General features: G+C 32.7%; 1 protein-coding gene across 1 annotated transcript; it reads right to left on the bottom strand.

The window, feature by feature from the left end:
- Positions 1 to 611: 611 nt before the first annotated feature.
- LOC131645114 (protein RAE1-like) lies at positions 612 to 8174 on the bottom strand. The gene is made up of 11 exons (XM_058915773.1): positions 8019 to 8174; positions 7853 to 7939; positions 7705 to 7782; positions 6091 to 6284; positions 5472 to 5613; positions 4969 to 5049; positions 3989 to 4117; positions 3175 to 3252; positions 2994 to 3065; positions 1097 to 1177; positions 612 to 939 (listed from the first exon to the last, which is right to left on the bottom strand). The coding sequence occupies exons 1-11, from the start codon at positions 8067 to 8069 to the stop codon at positions 889 to 891; spliced, it is 1044 nt and encodes a 347-aa protein (XP_058771756.1). The 5' UTR covers positions 8070 to 8174; the 3' UTR covers positions 612 to 888.
- Positions 8175 to 18232: the final 10058 nt, after the last annotated feature.

Raw genomic sequence — 18232 nt, 5'->3', positions numbered from 1 at the left:
AGGTAGAATGTTTACCAAACACGTCACTCAATTGTTTAAATGTTATTATAAGGATGAAACAAATCCATTAATTTAAATTATCTGAATGTTATTATTCATCTCAATTTTTTTAATTTTATTTTAAAAAAGACATAAAATAATGAACAATTCAAATGTCACACAAATCAATGATCGAGTCTATAAAAAAATTGGGAGCTTCAACATATACCAGTATTAAGCTACAATTTAGTAACAAATTAGTTTTGATTAAAAACCAGCTTGAACCGGTTTTGAAACCAAATTAAAACCATTTTGCAGTTTCTAATGGTTTTTTTATAAAAAATGGTTTGGTTTAAAACTAGAACTGCTAAAATGGATTGGTTCTTGAAATGTGGTAACCATGCACACCCCTGATTGAAAACAGTATTAATTTTTAACAAAAAATGATTAGTATATACGAGACCAGAGAGAACCTCGACAAGTCCTTATTTAAAGTTCCTCTCCAAATAAAGTCCTTATTTAAAGTTCATCTCTAAAATAAAGTCCATGATGTATTTTTAGCATGAAAAGGATATCTTATGCAATGAAATGAAATTAACAAAAATCCTATTTGAATGTTGCATTCCATATAATTCTCACAAATAAAGATGCCTGAACTAGAAGGTAAAGTATTTTTACTGCTTAACAGCAAACTTTCTATATACACAAAATTTGACACCAAAAAGTTCTAGTCTTGCAGAGTCATGAAAAAACCTCTTGTTGATTACTGGAAGAAGAAAATGCACACATGCAAAACCATACATGCATTCTTTTACATATATACATACACTGAAAGATATCACTATGCATTTGTTGATAATATCTTTGAAATATGCACACCCCACCAACAGTATCTCAGAACTGCGTCTTCTACCTTCTCCCAGTCGCACCAATGCGTGGTTTTCCCTTGACCTCAGATTCCTGCCACTCGCATATGAACATATCAGCAACAGGTGATAGAAGGAAGGATATCCGTTTAGATATGAAGTCCAGATAACTGGTATGATATAACACATTATATGCTCTATAAATTATTTAAAAAAGACATAGGCTTCATAGAAGTAGCCAAACCAAATACCTGTGGCAAGTGCAGGAAAATGTTGGTCTTTGCTGTTGCCGGATTATGATTTTCTGCCCCTTTACTCCAGTCATAGCAGACCTACAAGATATCGGTATATCAGTTCCACATGTTTTAACCATATAAATAAGAGAAATACTAAAGGTAACTCAAATACTAGCCTTTTGAATTTAAAATCCTTTTACTGGCAAATTATGAACTACAATTAGAAAGTAATTAGCCAACAGCAAGGCAGTCAAGCACGGGATCTTAAGTAAGATCGGACGGCCTGTGAAAGATCGTAAAAGCAAGATCGTAGATCGGCACTTAAGATCTTACTAAAGGGTAAAATGGTAAATTCACATAGACAAAAACATGAAAATTATAATACATGAACAAGATAACCTAAAAATCACTACATTTAACTAATTTAATTAATAATTCATAACCATCAACCCCTAATTTAATAAGCTCAAAAGATCAAGTTCAAAATAAGTAGCTTAAAAGATAAAAAAGTTGCAGCCGTTTTGTGTTTCTTAATATTAGGGTTAGGAAGACAGAACTTTAAGTAAGACAAAAAAACTGGGTTCACTTAAAAAATATGACCCGGTTAGAAAGCCCAACATAACAGGCCCAGATCTATGATTTTTACGATCTTACTTAAAAGATCTTGATCTTGACTACAAAAGCACACAAAAAACATTTTTGCAAGATCTTAGCACTAAAAGGCAATAAAAGATCGTAAGATCTTACGATCCTATGACCGAGATCTCGATCTTGACTACATTGGCCAACAGAATTTTCATTGCAAGATCAACATCATAAATTTAACATCCCATGAAAGACTAACAGAAATTCTAGTAAGAAAAGTGGATAAATTGATAGATCGTCTAATTACATGGTAGAAGAAAGCATAAGTGCCCAAGAAACTTTAAATGAGTCCCGTTATCAAAGACAATCTAAATGCTTTTAATGAAATTTTAATGTTTAATAAGCCTAATGGTTTTGATTGATCAATGCACTTGAATCACAACTTAGTGACTATAGAGCTTGAAAGTATAATACATGAAATTTAGAAAAATTTAACACGAATGAGTATAATAGTACATGTTAATCTCTCGTCCTCTATCTATTCATGTTCCATCAGTTACGACAAGCAAGTAAATGAAGTCATGAGTATTTATTTCTATTATTACAGATCTACATTCCACACAAAAATGTCACCTCTTCAAAATAAAAGGAAAAAGGAAAGAAAGCTGCGGTTTACAAATATATATTTCTATGTATGTATTGCTAGGGAAGTAAAACCGTGATGCTTCTGAATTTTCAAAACAAATTCATGTACAAATATGAGATCTCTGACTCCTCTTTCGCGGTTTCTTTTTAAAATCTTACACATTTTCTACCCTTTGTAATAGTATGAGATGCAGGAAGTTAGATGGTTATGGTTGGAAGGGCAGAGGCTTGGCTTAAAAAGTAGGAGAGACAGAAAGGAAAAACTAGGAGATTTGTCAGCAATTGGGAACTAAGCATTTTGTATGTTATGGAAAACCTTTTTCTTTATCATAAGGGAAATGCAAGTTTATTCTTTTCTTTGTTGTCATTCAATATTCAAAAAAGGATGCATTTTATCCCTTTCTTCTCTGTTTATTGCACCTCTCTTTCTAAATTCATATATTGTGTCTGTAGGCTCAGAATACCTACTTGTAAAATTCTAAACAGTTGTCATCATGCATTTTGACATCCTCTCACATACATGCTGCGCTCAAGGAATGTTTTTGTAAGTTATATTCATTACTAATTGAACAAGAATAAAGAAGCAGAAGAAGAAAAATCCCAATTTACAATGCTAGAGTAAAAAAGTATGCATAATAGAAAAGGTTTCCGAAACTTATGCAGAATAAGATAACGGGCGTACTGCGTAGGCATATAATGAACCATCATTGTTGAAGCTACTGCAAGGAACAGGTTGGCTGCATCTTAACATGGCCTGAAATAAGGGAAGATCACATTAGATAAGCATGTATTATGCCAAAATGTCACTACAATATATATTCATCGGTTGGGAACTGAAGGATGATGATAGATATTGAAATAACCTTCAGCCTCTGTTTACTATCTTTGTCCCAGAAGTTGAAAGCGCCGTCAGAACCGGCAGTAGCAAATGTATGGTGTACCTAAAATATGAACAATTGATGAGGGCAGGAATAAGAACAAACTAAAGTGGATATACTTTGTCAGAGATATCTTGTATCCATAATTTCTGTACATTTGGGTCTAGAGGTGCCCAAAGAAAGGCAAGTATTTGCTACACAATTTTAAGGAGACCAACAAATAACAGTAAATAGATATATAGCAATCAGCAAAGCTCAAAACAGAATTGAACTATTATAGCAAAGAAGGTTGAGTGAAATTTGAAAACTGAAGGTATAGGACACTAAGAGATTTGAACAAAAATATCAGAGAAAGAGAAGTCATGAGTATTTATTTCTATTATTACAGATCTACATTTCACACAAAAATATCATGAACTGATTTTCAATATAGTCAATTGACAATTGAATAACCTCAGAAAAATAAAGCAATGGTAATTCATCAATATAACATATCACTTCTATTATAAAAATTCAGAGATGTAGTATGGGATGACGGCATGTCTTACAAGAATAGAGTATATAAGTTTCAAGCTATGCGAACTCTATTCTTAGTTTCTTTATCATCAAAATAATAAGCAAGTAAACCAGAGACAGGTGCAATTGCCACCATATAATTTATTAAAAAGAGAAAGATGGTGAAAAGATCATACATAACACGTATTACCGAAAATACAAAGATAACAGTGCAACTTAAACAATGTAAAGTAAACAATATTAAAGCCGAAGAGTAAGGCCAAGATGGAACCATAAATCTTACAGGATGGAAGTTTAAAGAATTGACAGAGTATATTTCATTCCCCTCTCTGTGACACTTGAAAGTGAAGTTTTTAGCCTGCTGACTATCATCCAAATGGTGCACTCCAACTCTCCCTTCAATAGATCCCACCTACAGCACAGCAAGTAGTGTCAGTTTCAACAACCCAAATTAATCGGCCTAGATTGCAAGTAAATGGTCTGTGTTTAGATATAATTCATGTCACGGCACGATATTATGGCATTGTTTGACCTACATAACCAATTCCAATTATTGGTAACAGGCTTCACTGCTTCAGTTGCTGCTATAGGCTTACAAGTGAAGGCTAACACGGGAAAGAGAATCTGGAAGGCAAAGGGATATTTTTGCAAATGTTTCTCTAAAACAGAGATGCATTAAAGATACTTTAGGGAAATACATGAACATTAGTTTTTGTCAAAAAGTGGAAAAGGATGGAAAAAGGAGTACACTTCAAATTTTCCATTTTTTTAGCCTGCTCAAACAGAAATTTTTTATAAGTGAAGAGTAATCTACTTGGCAATCTAATGTAATACTAGCAAACCTTAAATTATATCTCTCGTTTAGAAAATGAAAACAAATTTGTGAGCTCTAATAAATTCGACATTTTCAGAGAAAAAAAATCTTTATTAACTCATACTATTATCAAAACCAACTTAATCAAGATATCATACATGCTCCTGCACATTCTAATTTTGGCAGGAAAGTTTAATAATTTAATTCCAGCAAGGAAAAATGCAAAGCTGAAGGGAGTTTTCTAGTTCAAAGAGAGATGCATGCAAGATATTTTAAAAACCAATAAAAATAGGTTATAGAGAAAATGTTCTTTCACAGATGCTATAAATAGAAGCACCCTATTGAACGATTGGATATCATTTTCATAGATAAAATGACAATAGGAAATTAACATTTGTCAAATACAGAAAAGCATAACAGGTGTAAAAGAAGTGGGGAATGATGCATACCAAGAAACCTTGTTGATCAGGGAACGCAGCAAGGCACCTTGTCTGATACTTTAATGGTGAAACAATTCTCTTGAATTCAACCTGTTGAAAATGAATAATGATCAAGCTAAGAGATACTTGCAGAATTGAAAGCATTAAAGAATGATCAAATGAACAAATAATGACCAACTGTCCGTACATAAGTGAACTCGCCAATCTAATAATAGCATGTTGAATACCCACTAGGGAGAAAATGGAATGGAATGCAAGACTCCAAGAAAATTGAAATCAACCAACAAATAAATAACGCTAACACAACTATTTCTGTAGAGAAAATTGAATGCCCACTAGGGAGAAAAATGATGTATTCCTAATAGTTGTGTTTTGGATTACGCCAATCGTACTCGCTTTTTGTGTTTGGATTTTAGTTTTTTTACAGAAATAGTTGTGTTTCTCTTTGGCAGCTTCTTTAGAGAGCTTTTAAAAAGAAAGAAAAAAAACCAACTAGTGACACACAGTGTTACCTGAGGATTTTGCAAGTTGTAAACAATAAGATTTCTATCAGCAGTGGCTACTACCATCAGAGGATGTTTCACTGTCATTGCATAGCAGCGCTCTGGGAGTTGTTGTGTGTGCACTGGATTTGACTGCCTTGTATCCCAATACCTAAAAGTGGCCAAGAAAAGTCAATGAGGAGGAAGAAAACCTCAGATAAAGTAAAATAGTAAGATCCATAACATATCTAATCAAAATGATGCAAATCGCAATACATGTCAACACCACTATCTAAATGCCAAAGCATGTACTGTAGTTTATATTGAGCAACTATAGGTAATATTTGGATAAATAGACATGATATATGCAGGAGGTTACTAAAACTTCTTTGAAACAGAAAAAATAAAAGAAGGAAGAACAAGAGATATTTTATAATCGATAAGTAAGATATTCTTCTAAAAACAAAAAAATATAATCCTACATGGTTACACAAGCTTCAGATAGAAACACTCATTTCTGACATTCCTCTCTAGAAGTAATTAAATCAACTCTAATTCAAATAGAAGATAACAGAAAAGCCATGCGAGAATATATAAAATGCGAACAATAATTTAAAATTCTTGAGAGAAGTGATTGCCAGTACATTACCTTATAGTCCGGTCCCAGCTTCCTGTGGCTAAAAGGTTCATCTCAGGAATCCAAGCAATATCTTTTATGGGTGCATCGTGCATGGCTACAGTAATTGGTTGTCCTCCAGACAACAGGGGCCACATTTTCACTTGCTTGTCACATCCACCAGAGAAGACAGTCGTGCCGTCATCCTTCCAAGCAGAGCACAAAACCTATGCAAAAAGATATGCACTATGAACTGATGAAATATAGACTACTGTAACAGAATACTGTTTCTGATGAAACTTCAATCAGAAATAGAAGATAATAGAGTTGAATTGAATCACACCAAATTACAAAAAACTAGAGTAGTCTCTTTCTGCCCTGGAGTTCAGAAACTCCAAGAGATTATCTCTGTTCATAAAACTGCCCTACACAAAATCTAACTGCCCCCTAACAGTCACACCATGAAAAACAAATATATAGTATGGTAGCGAGATAGATAAAGTCTCCGGTTGTCCAGATGTAAAACAATGCAGATATGCTTCCAAGTTCCAAGCAACTATTTACAATTTCATTTTAAGCATCTATTTGGAGTTGATATAAAGAGGACATCTTTAAAACTATAACCTATAATTGAAATACTGCCTTCAAGAAATGACCAAAAATTAGTGTACCATCATTGCTCAAAATGGATTGTAGAACCCTATGCAACTGAAAAAAAAATTGAATAGATATGGCAACCACACTTTGTGCTCTACACGGATGTACCAATGGAATCAGTGTCCATAACCGTCTGTAGTTTTTTATTATAATTTGACCGTTACATGTAAAGGAAACACCGATGTACTCTTTGAAGAAGGGAACACATCTTAGAATACTTTTCAAACTAATAATTACGAAAATACATACCGTGCTACTGCTACATTGCAATAATTAAAACTAAGTAACTATTCCATAAACTGCCACATAATAGTCTTAAAAATTTATAACTAAATCCCAACATAGCAACTATTAAAATGGAGTTCTATGTTTCCTATAATAGACTTTTTAGATGAAATATTTCGTAGACCTAGATTCAAAACATTAGGCAAACAAATGAACAAGATCATGAAACCAATAGTTTATAATTTAATACTATCATCAATCAATCGATCTACATAATCAACTAAATAAACTTTACATGTTAATATGTCAATATTCATTAGTTGTATCAATCTACACAAAACAAGGAAATAAAATAGCAGAAATAGTAAAAAAAAAAAAAAAAAACTCAAAACACACACTCTACATAAATACAAATATCTTAACATGTGAAAATAGAAAGTTTAAAAAGCTGAACAAATGGGAGGATCACGGAAATACACACTCTAGCCCCGATACCTCTAACAAAAGTTGTGCCAGTGTCAGTATCTGAAACCAACACTGACAATTATAATTACAGTCAACTTATTTATTTTTATAAAATTACTATTATTAGTGTCTGACACTTGTAATTAAGTTTAACTTATTTATTTTTTCAAATTATTATTAGTGTCGAGATGTCGGTGTCGTGTTTACGGTTTCTGTGCCACATATGAAATATATCATCATCACCAAACAAATTCAGGAACATTTTAATGCTAATTACATAACAAAACTTAACCACTCTACCGGATGATCATGTGCTATAGAAGCCTTAGGCATAGTAGCAACATTCGCTCCATCACGAGCAACCTCCCAGCACCGAACCTACAGTTCACAATCTTCCATAAGTAACAGAAAATTCCATCGCATTGCATTACAGAAAAGAACTAAATACCTGATTATCCCACGAAGTAGCGACGAGTAGGTTAGATTTAGGACTGAAATTGAGACTGGAAACAGAATCAGTTGGAGGCTGATTCACCTACAAATATGGAGAAAGCGATTGTGAGAATGAGAAGAGAAAGAGTGAGAGGAAGAGGATGAAGAGAAGATTGAGATACCTCGATTGATTTGTTAGGGTTTTGATTGGTGTTGGACATGAAATTCGACATTGGAGAGAAGAGTGAAAATTTCGTTGGAGAGAGAAAGAGAAAGAAGAAGAAGAAATTGGAGGGAGTGAAGAAAGAAAGGTTTTGTGTGAGTGTGGGAAGGTGTAGGTATTTAATCATACGACCCAGCGTTATTACCACGCTTGCTTCGGATTTTGTTGTTCTCTTTTCTTTTCTTTTTTCTTTTTTTTTTTCTTAGATTTAAATATAATTTTGATCATTTGATCTCTTTTTTTCTAATAGGGTATTGCTAAGGCACATGATAAGCATATCACAATTAGAAAATTAGAAATTTTGAGTAGAATAAAGTTATATTTAAAGTTTTAAAAAAATTATTGCAGGTAATTAAAAAATTATTTTTACAAATAATTTATTAATTTGTGTTATTGGAGCATATGTTAGCATTTGTTTTTCTAGAATTCAATTTTTTATATCTTTTATAGATAAGAAAATTAATGGATCTTAAAATACCATCTTTGCTCTCAATTTTAGCAATGACATGTGTCTAATTTGGATATTTTTTATGTCTAAAACTAACTAATTTCAACTAATTCACTTTCTGATTATATGCTAACCAACATGTAGGGGGTTTTAAAAGTATTTTCAACTTAAATTATCTGTCTTTATAAATTCTGGTTCAATTCCAATTTTCCTCTTTTCATTCAAGACCTTTTACAATCCAACATGTCTAATCAATCCAACTTTTTTAAAAAAAATTACTCTCCAAAGCATCCAAACTTCATCATTACACATTTTCTGAATACTTTATCTCTCTCTTCCTTCACAATTGCATTTCATCTTTCCCTTCTTATGATTTTTTTAATACTCTTTCTCTTCCTTCACATTTGCATTTCGTCTTTTCAAACTTCATCTTCTTCTTCTTCTTCATAACCTTTCTCTTCCACACAACAGGTAATGTCTTTATCTCTTTCGTCTATTCATTCTAATGTCTTCTTTCGTTTTTCTATGTGTGAACTTTTATGTATTTAAATTTTAAACATTTATATCTTCCATTTTCATCTTCATGTGCCAAATTTTCTTCTTTTGTTTTCATGTTTCAAATCTGAGACGAAGAAATTAATATTTTCTCTTTATTTTATATGCAGAAACTATTTAGACATGTCTATAAATCGAAGATATGCAACATCTCATCTGCTACTGATTCATTTTTCATGTAATTTATTATGGGATTCTCATAAAGTGTGTTCATCTCATCTCTTTTAGAATTAGTTTACAAAATTTTGGGGACAGAAATTCATATCAAAAAACACTGAGCATGTTAAGATTATTTAAGGAATTGAAATAGGTGATGCTTTGCCTAAGTTTAGATTGCTAACATTTTGACCAGAAGGGGTGATATTGAAAAGAGGCAGACTTTTAAGTAGGTTGCTCAAATTGGTGATTAATTTCATATTTTACTATATGTTTGTGATGCATTTTAATTGCTATTATTTTTGTAAGTGTAACATGGTTTCTTTTATTGCATGCTAGATATATATTTGTGAAGTTAATAACATATTCAAATGACTTGTAGATGCATTTCCTTGTGGCAATCAAAATCATTTTTCTGCTTCCTTCAAAGATGGATGCATTGAACAAGTCATAAAACGTAAATAGACTAGCCAAGGTAACCCTTATTATTCTTTTTAATTGTTACTTGAAGCGTGTTGAAGGGTTTTCAACAATTCTCTCTGAAGTTTGAACTCAATTGCGTGCATACTCCTAATACAATTGGGCATTAATTCTCTATCATCTCAAATAAAGGATCTGCAGTAGAATAACATTATATTGAATGAAGAAAATAGATAGGTGTGTAAGTGGATCATAGAAAACCGATTGAACCGACAATCCAAACCAAACCAAAAAAAATCTAATTCTTTTTGGTTTGGTCCAAAAATCGAACTAAATCAATAAAAGCGAGGTGGTTTCATTTAGTTCTCGGTTTTAGTTTTTAAAAATTGTCAAACCAATGGCTATAGATACCCACTTAATATTTTATTAAGCCCAAATTTTATTTTTGGTCCAAGCCTTCTCCAACTTTGTTTACGTTTCTTTCCTTTTAACAAAACATGTAGCTAGAACCAAACTCAAAACATAAAAAGTAGAAACGGCAAGTCACAAAAACTTGTTCTCACTAGTGAACCTCCATTGTTGCTCTTGCCGTCATTATTCTGATATGTTTGATCGCCTTCTTCGTGTTCAAGTTCACTTCGTTAGTTTTCATCTTCTTTTTTACCTTTTTTGTTTCTTCTTCTTCAAAAGTCCATTCTACTCTTGTTACAAAGTAATTTGGATGAGGTGTGAAACATGTTAACTTATGTGTATTGAAACCTTTTGTTTTTATTTTTGTGTTTTATTTGTTAAGCTTTCAAATCCCTTCACAACCTTCTGATGTCAAGTGTCAAAATTTATATTTGATAGTGAACTTATTTTACAATGAATGAAAATCATGCTACTGCTTCGTATAGATTAAGAACAACTTGTAAGTTGTTTGAAAAGTAGAGCATGAAATAAATTATATGAAATATATTATCTAGAAAAAATATTAGCATAAAATACACCAAAAAACACAATAGCGGATAATATCCAAATGAATATAATGTTTGAAAAATATGTTGTAAACTGATCAACCAAACCAAACTAAAATGGTTAGTTTAGTTTGGTTTCATTTTTTAAAAATATAAAAAACTAAACCAAACCAAACGGATGGAGATATCATCAGTTCAGACATTTTTTTTACCAAAAGTCGGTTCAAACTGAACCGATTACACCTCTAAAAATAGGAAAATATCTTTAAAGGTTTATTGTATTTTTTTCGTTTATATTGTATTTTTTATTACGATTCGTTTATATTATATTAGTAGGTCTAAAAAAACAAATACTTAGGTTTATTGTAGTTTGGAAATAACTACTAAGAAGGGTTTATTGCAGGGTTTTAAAGGACATAAGTCGAACTTTTTAAAGATTTGGTTGATGCTCATGAGATGTTATTCAAGACTGTTGACTTTTTTTACCAGAGGGGTGATACTAGAAATTTCACTCATATGCACATGATTCTCTGCATAAAACCATAAGAAACTATGAGAAATAAATTTGTGGTGGTGAAGGTATCTGAAATTAAAATAATGGAATTTGATTTTTAGTTTTGTTTTTATTTTTTTATTTTGGTATTCTTTAGCATTTCTCTTTTGAATTCTATTTTAAGATTCGGTACTGGTAGTGTATTTCATTTAATAAAATTTATTTAGTTTAAAGTTGAAATTTAATTGTTACTATAATATGACTGATATTTATTTAGTTAGTGTGGATATGGTAGTGGAGAAGAAACTTAATTATGATTTATGATTTTGGGAGAATTCTATCAGTACGTAGAGAAAATCAAAAGAGGCAAATGCTAGGAGTAGAAGGTTGGAGCTTAAAGAAGAAGAACAACACCTAAGTTAGAGAATCAATTTGCTTGCTAAGAATTAAGATAAGGGGTAGCACAACCTTGATAAAGTGTATATGCATGAGGGGTATAGTAGAGAAATTCTTAACCTCCAATAGGGTATTTTATATTGATTAAATTTGAGTTTTGTGTTGTTAAGATGTTGTTGGCTGAATTGATGATGAATTTTCATGTATGATTATGTGTGATTTACTATTTTGAAATGGTAATATTTTTCACCATTGTTGAAGGTTGAAGCTTTGGGGTAAATATGTTTTCGAGAAAATTGAGAATTATATATGTTAAATTGTTGTTTCAATTGTTAGATAATTTTAGTGCGTGTTAGAATTCCATTTGTGTATATTTTGTATATGAATTTTGTGGTATTTTTTAAACTCTTGTGCCAAGTTTGATTTCCTTTTGATATAATAATATGTAAATAAATAACTTTTTGTTTATTTTGTATATAAGTTAGTTTAGTAACTTTTGTTAATGTATTTTATAGGTATTAACATTTTTTGGCAAGTTGGAATGAAAAGAATGATTGGAACAAGCTTGCAAGGAGGTTGGAAGACCAAAAGAAGGAGAATTGCACCAGAAGGTCCGCTTAGCGGAGCTCTAGCGGAGGCAGGCAGAAACTTTTGGTCATCAAGTCCGCTTAGCGGACCTCTAGCGTAGCTTAACAGAGGCAAACACCAAATGTGAGTCCGCTTAGCGGAGCCCCTCCGCTTAGCGGACCTTGAAGATAAATCAGATATTTTAGTTGTTCCGCTTAGCGGACCTAGCCCGCTTAGCGGACCTACTTTTTCATCTCTTGTGCTTAGCCACATAAACTTGATATTTTGTGTGGTTCAACTTACCTTTTCATAACACACTTTTATAGAAAAAGCTAGGGCAAGAGAAGAAGAGAGAAAACCATTTCAAAAGTGTAAAATCAAGATTTCCAAGCATCTTTCTTCATTCTTCTTGAGTTTGATGCCACTAAATCTTGTTTGTTGCTTGTTGTTGAAGCTTTCATGGCTATGGAGAGCTAAGTTTCATCTTGTGTCAATATTAGAGGTAGTTAGTTTGTAAATATGTATTTTCTTTGATCTTTTATGTATGAACTTGGTTGATGATTAATATATAGTGAATATCTTGTTATTTATGTTTCATTTGTTGTTTTGGATCACTATTGAGAGATATGTTTCAAATCTAGACCTAAAAGATATTCATCTATCAATAAACAAACTCTAGAGATAGATTTGTGAGTTGATAATCACTTGTATCAAGCTTTTAAGATTATCACGTTGATTGTCGGCATGAGAGATCATCTGACGGTTAATATGATAATAATCACGATATTGCTTTAGAGATAAACGGTATCGAGAGGATACGTGGTTGTATTAATCATTAATAGGTTCATATATTTGATCATTAGAGTACATATGAAGCAAACTAACGAACACTAATCTTGGCACAGTTTTCTCAAATCGTTTTCAAACATTATTTTATTGTCTTTACTTACTTTTCATGCTATTTACATTTTATGTCACCAAACTTTTACTCAAACCTAACTCAAAATACACTAAGCTGTAGAACAGCGGTAATATCGCATCAATCCATGAGGAGATGATAAAAGAAATACTTATCCTATGCTTTCTAACAGTGCGTCGAATTCTGAGATAGGAGGTTTTTCGAACTCGAAATTAAAGGTCCAGAAGGCCTCCAACGATGAAAAAACGCAAAAATTCAACATTCTGAAGTTAGCATCGATACATACGTCGCATAGGTCGACGCATACTGAGTTATATGCAAAATCATACTTTATGTCCTTTAGGTGTCGACACATACATTATATAGGTCAATACATAAGTCACATAGGTAGACGCATGCTCCCGAGAGGTCGACGCATGCTAGGCAGAATTTGAAAAATTGTCGCTTTGACCTAAGTTGTATTTCTCGCCGATTTTGGCCATAACTTTTGATCAGCAAGTTCAAATAAGTTGTCATTTGAAGAGTTAGAAGCTAACGCGGATTACTATCAAATGGAATTGTTTTAAGGGGTTGAATGTGTTGTGAGAGCCTGAGTAATTTATGTGGATTATATGGGTTGTTGATGTTAGGTTGGAGATGATGAGGATTGATTACTTTGAAATTATTTAATAATGATGTTGCACTGATTTCAGTTGTATTGTGCAATTTTGATTGTGATTGCATGGTAATTCAAAGAGTGGATTATGAGAGTCTTCAATGCACTATGTAAGGATAAGAGAGGGGTCTTAATGCATTGACCATGATATGTATGATTCATGCATCATTTGAGTTGTGTCAAGAGGCATGTTCGCTAGTTCAGAGAGGGGAATTGTCATACCGTAATTTTTACCTAAGATCTCACACCATATGTATCATTTCATTAAATCTTTTGACTTCATCAATCATACATAGCATGGATTTCATCTAATTATTGCACATAAGTCGGTGCTTGAGATATTTCATTGTCATGAGCATAAAAGGATTTGAACCACATGTATCTTGTGATTTGGGTTTTCATCATCTCAAGAGGTCCTCATATTCATCAATATCTTACTACATTGAGGTTTCATCATGGATTCATCAAGTATTGGAGCAAATTAGGGTTTTTGAGGCCCTCAATCAAAAGTCAAACATTTGGGTTTCAAGGGTTGAGATTCAACTGTGTGCCAATTAAAGAGATCCTCAAGCTTATCATCTCTATATCCTCAAGGTTTCCTAATGAGATGAAGCTTTCATTATGATCATAAGTTTTGAATTCATTTGGAAAAATCAACTACTCATAGTCAAACTTTGACTTTTGGGATTCTTGGTCAAACATGGACTTCTCAAGTCAAATTTCATGAAAATGTGGTTAGTAGTTAAATTTGATCAAGTGAAATCAAGAAATTTAAGGTAACTTGTAAAAAGGGCAAAATTGAAAAGATTGAAAATTTTCAAAGTTATGGAAATGCATGTTCATATGGCTAACTTTCCAACCTTGTAACTTTCTCCTCAAGCATCCATTTTTCATGCCCAAGGGATGTACTTAAAGATGGAATTTGATACTATATCATAGCAAAAGTAATTGACCAAGAAACTCATAAGAATTTAAAGATACGGTTGATCAAGTTGGCATCTCAAAGTTGTCTAAATTCCTATATGATCCAAATTAAATTTCTTCAAGTATCCACATGAAAGTTTTAGTATGTGATCTCATCTTTCTAATGAGTCTAAGAACATGAAATTATCTTACTTGAGCATCAAGTTTCGAAGATGGGAAGATGGCATGTTAGGACTGATTTTTCAAGACATGAACATAAGCAAATTGCATTACAATCCATAGAAAACTTGCAAGATCTCATGTTACATGTCCTTATTGCTTCTAAAATCAACAATTGGATCACTTTACACATGCTTTACACATGCTTTTGAAGCATTGTCCAAGTGTTTGAGGCATTACTCAAAGATTCGTTCCATTTCAAGAAGAAAGATCACACTTCCACTTTGGTAAAAAGAACTTTAATCACAAATTCAATGCTTAGAGCTTTGTGAATGTTCCTTCTGATCGCACACCATCTTAATACCATGAAGCAACCTTCTATGACATGCAAGCCACCCTAGAAACGCATCATGCTCATTCGTGAAACCATGCATTTCATGTACTTTCCACTTGAGATCCAACTAAGTTAACTTTTGATATAGAGCTCAATTTAAACGGATTCCTTCACACACAAATCACACCTAATTCGTGTTGGAAATTACTATAATTTAAATAATTGTTGGAAATTAGGAATAGTTGTTAGAATTATTTGTAATTAATTAAATTAGATGAATAAGAGTAGGAATGATGAGGATTAGTGAGGGTAAAGAAGGAATATCATAATAGGGGTCTAAGGGCTGATTGAGTAAAAGGGAAAAGTGAGAAAGAGAATCATATCGTTTGGAACGATTGCTCAGAGAGAAATAGAAGAGAAGAAGCGAGGAAGTGATAAGAGGCTAAGGCTTGAAAATTCAATCGTTGAAGTTTAGGAACCGTCTATCTAAGGTAAGGATGGGGTTACAACTTTCTAAGGAATTGTATAATGTTAGGTATGTGGGGTTGATTGTCATTGTTGTATGATTTTATTCATGAGATTGCTTTGTGAATGCGTGAACCTAAATGATGAATTGTTGACATATTTGTGTTTGATTTGATGAATTGGTTTGTGTAAAGTGTATAGTAATGTTGTATAACATATGTATGTAAAGGTTGGAATTTCAAAATATGATTTTGATTGCAATTTGGAGGTTCTGGGGTTGAGAGAAAGGGCTTTCGTATTCTGAAAAATAGCCGATTTTTGGAACTGGTAGGATGTAATCGGTTACATGTTTGATGTAACTGGTTACCATGTGTGAAAAAGGCGTGAAAATGTATTTATGGGGGCATGTAACCAGTTACATGTAATCATTTACATTATAAATAGATTCGCAGTTTTGTGGGGTTACAAGCATGTAACCGGTTACAAGTTTGATGTAACCGGTTACCACTGTGTTGGGCAGATTTTTTTTCAAAACTTTAAAAATTCGTAACTTTTGACTCGAGTGTTCGTTTGAACCTACGGGAAGATAAAAATATTTTCTATCATATAAAAATACTTTTGAAACTAGAGGATGAATATTTATTGGTAAGTGACACTTTCCGTGTGAAATTTTGTGTGTTATGCTGAGATGTGTGTATGCTTTTATGTGTGTTTATGTTGTGTGTTTTTGTTGAGCTGTACGGAGTGTATGTTGTATGCATGAATAGAAAGTGGCATGTATTGACTTGTTGCATTGATGGATGTAGATATCAATGTGTTATGTTTGTTGCATGGTAGAGTCGTATGCATTATATGTCGTGGACGTTGGCCATGTTGTTGGATTTGATCCTATATGGAGTGGACCTGGAGCGAGGTGAACCAAATTGTTCATGATTGTTGGCTATGATCCTAGATGGAGTGGATCTTGAGCGATGTGAACCAAATTGTTCATAATTGTTGGCTCTGGTCCTAGATGGCGTGGATTCAGGAGCGATATTGGTACCACATACATTGAGTCTGTGAGTCGGTCTCATTGCATTGCATTATTGTGACATTGATAAATAAGTTGTGTGATTGAATTGTGAATTTTATGATAATTGTTTCGGATGGTGTGGATGTGTGAGATTATGGAATGTATGACTATGCATGATCATATTACTATATGCCTATTATTATACATTCTTTTATATTGTTGTGATATCTCACCCTTCTGTTGGAATGATGCTTTATACGACATCGTGCACATAATCAGGTGTAATTCCAAGGATGCAGAGTTTGGAAGAGGTTGCTCTTCATTTCTTTTCGAGTCGGCGTCATTGCTCTGATACGTAACACTTTGGGGATGAACTCTTAGTTTATTTTGATGATTTGTTTGGAGTCTTATGAACTCCCTATTATTTGAATAAATATCATTTGTTTGTTGGATGAAAATGGTTTTAATATTGATTATGATTCTTTCCGCTGCATAATAAAAGTAACATTGAGGATTATGAAATTTGTTTTTATTCATCTGAAACCGTGTTATGTATCTATAAATAATTGAGAAAGTTTAATATGTTTGAAAAGTGTGACATCCTAATTGCATGTTTTATCGTATGTTTATTATTTTGAAAAATTTACTTTGGTTTTATATTAATAATTGTCGGGGAATTTAGGGTGTTACAACAAGTATCAATGACCTTTGACGTGTTATGCAAAATGACATCCTTGAATATCTAGACTTAAACCATTTTCCTACAGTACAATATCATGACATCCTATTGGACATTGTATTTCTTTAGCATCCAAAGCAATTGAGGGTAATAGCCTCCTTTAGCATAATATTTAGCTTTTATGGAAGATCAGGATTAACTCATTATTGATCCAATGGACAAAATTTGTTTCTAAATAAGAAACATTCTCCATTCAAATAGAAAAGGCCTAGGCTTTTATAAAAGCCTATTTAGCTAAAAAGGCTAGGCCACAGGCCTATCAAGCTCAGTCGTTTTGATGAACAGATAAAAATTAACTACAAAAACTTTATGAACAATATAGTAAGTTGTTCTCTTAAGTTCTCTAAAACAAATAGTATCAAAAAATTTATGGTAATAGGTTAACTTGAATAAGTAAACAAAAATAAGCATTTAGTCTTATTGATCTTTTAATTTCTTAGTCTATTTAAACATTAGTTAAATTTTGTTATTAAAAATGCTCAAATAAAATAGGCTTTTATGTAGGCTCTTAGGCCAAACATGCCTTCAAAAAGGCCAGGCTTAGACCTAAAAATAAGTCTATGATATACCACAGGCCAAGCTTAAGCTTTGAAATTTTTGACAGGCCAGGCTCAGGCTTGTCAAAGCCTAGCTTGGCCCAACCTATTCCCACCCTTACTTGTAAGAATAAGTTAACTCATCATGAGTCATTTCTTCATTGCAGCAGTCTACATCAGAAGCACACTTTCCTATCTTGACAGGTTCAACACCAGGATCACTATCCTGATCAGATCAAGAAATAGAAAGCCAATCAGTTATTTTTTGAAGTAGGTAGGGCATTCTGCCAAAACAAGTCTAAAGCCTTCACATATATTGCACTGAATGTTTTTTTACTTTAGGTCCAGCTTTACTTTCATCATCAAGGATCTTGTTGATGTCCTTGACATCTGGCCTTGACCTTCATTCCACTTTCCCAGAACCTAATTGAAATGCACA

The sequence above is a fragment of the Vicia villosa genome, linkage group LG1, assembly GCF_029867415.1.
Source record: "Vicia villosa cultivar HV-30 ecotype Madison, WI linkage group LG1, Vvil1.0, whole genome shotgun sequence".
NCBI classification, from domain to species: domain Eukaryota; kingdom Viridiplantae; phylum Streptophyta; class Magnoliopsida; order Fabales; family Fabaceae; genus Vicia; species Vicia villosa.
This window is presented reverse-complemented; position numbering and strand designations above follow the sequence as displayed.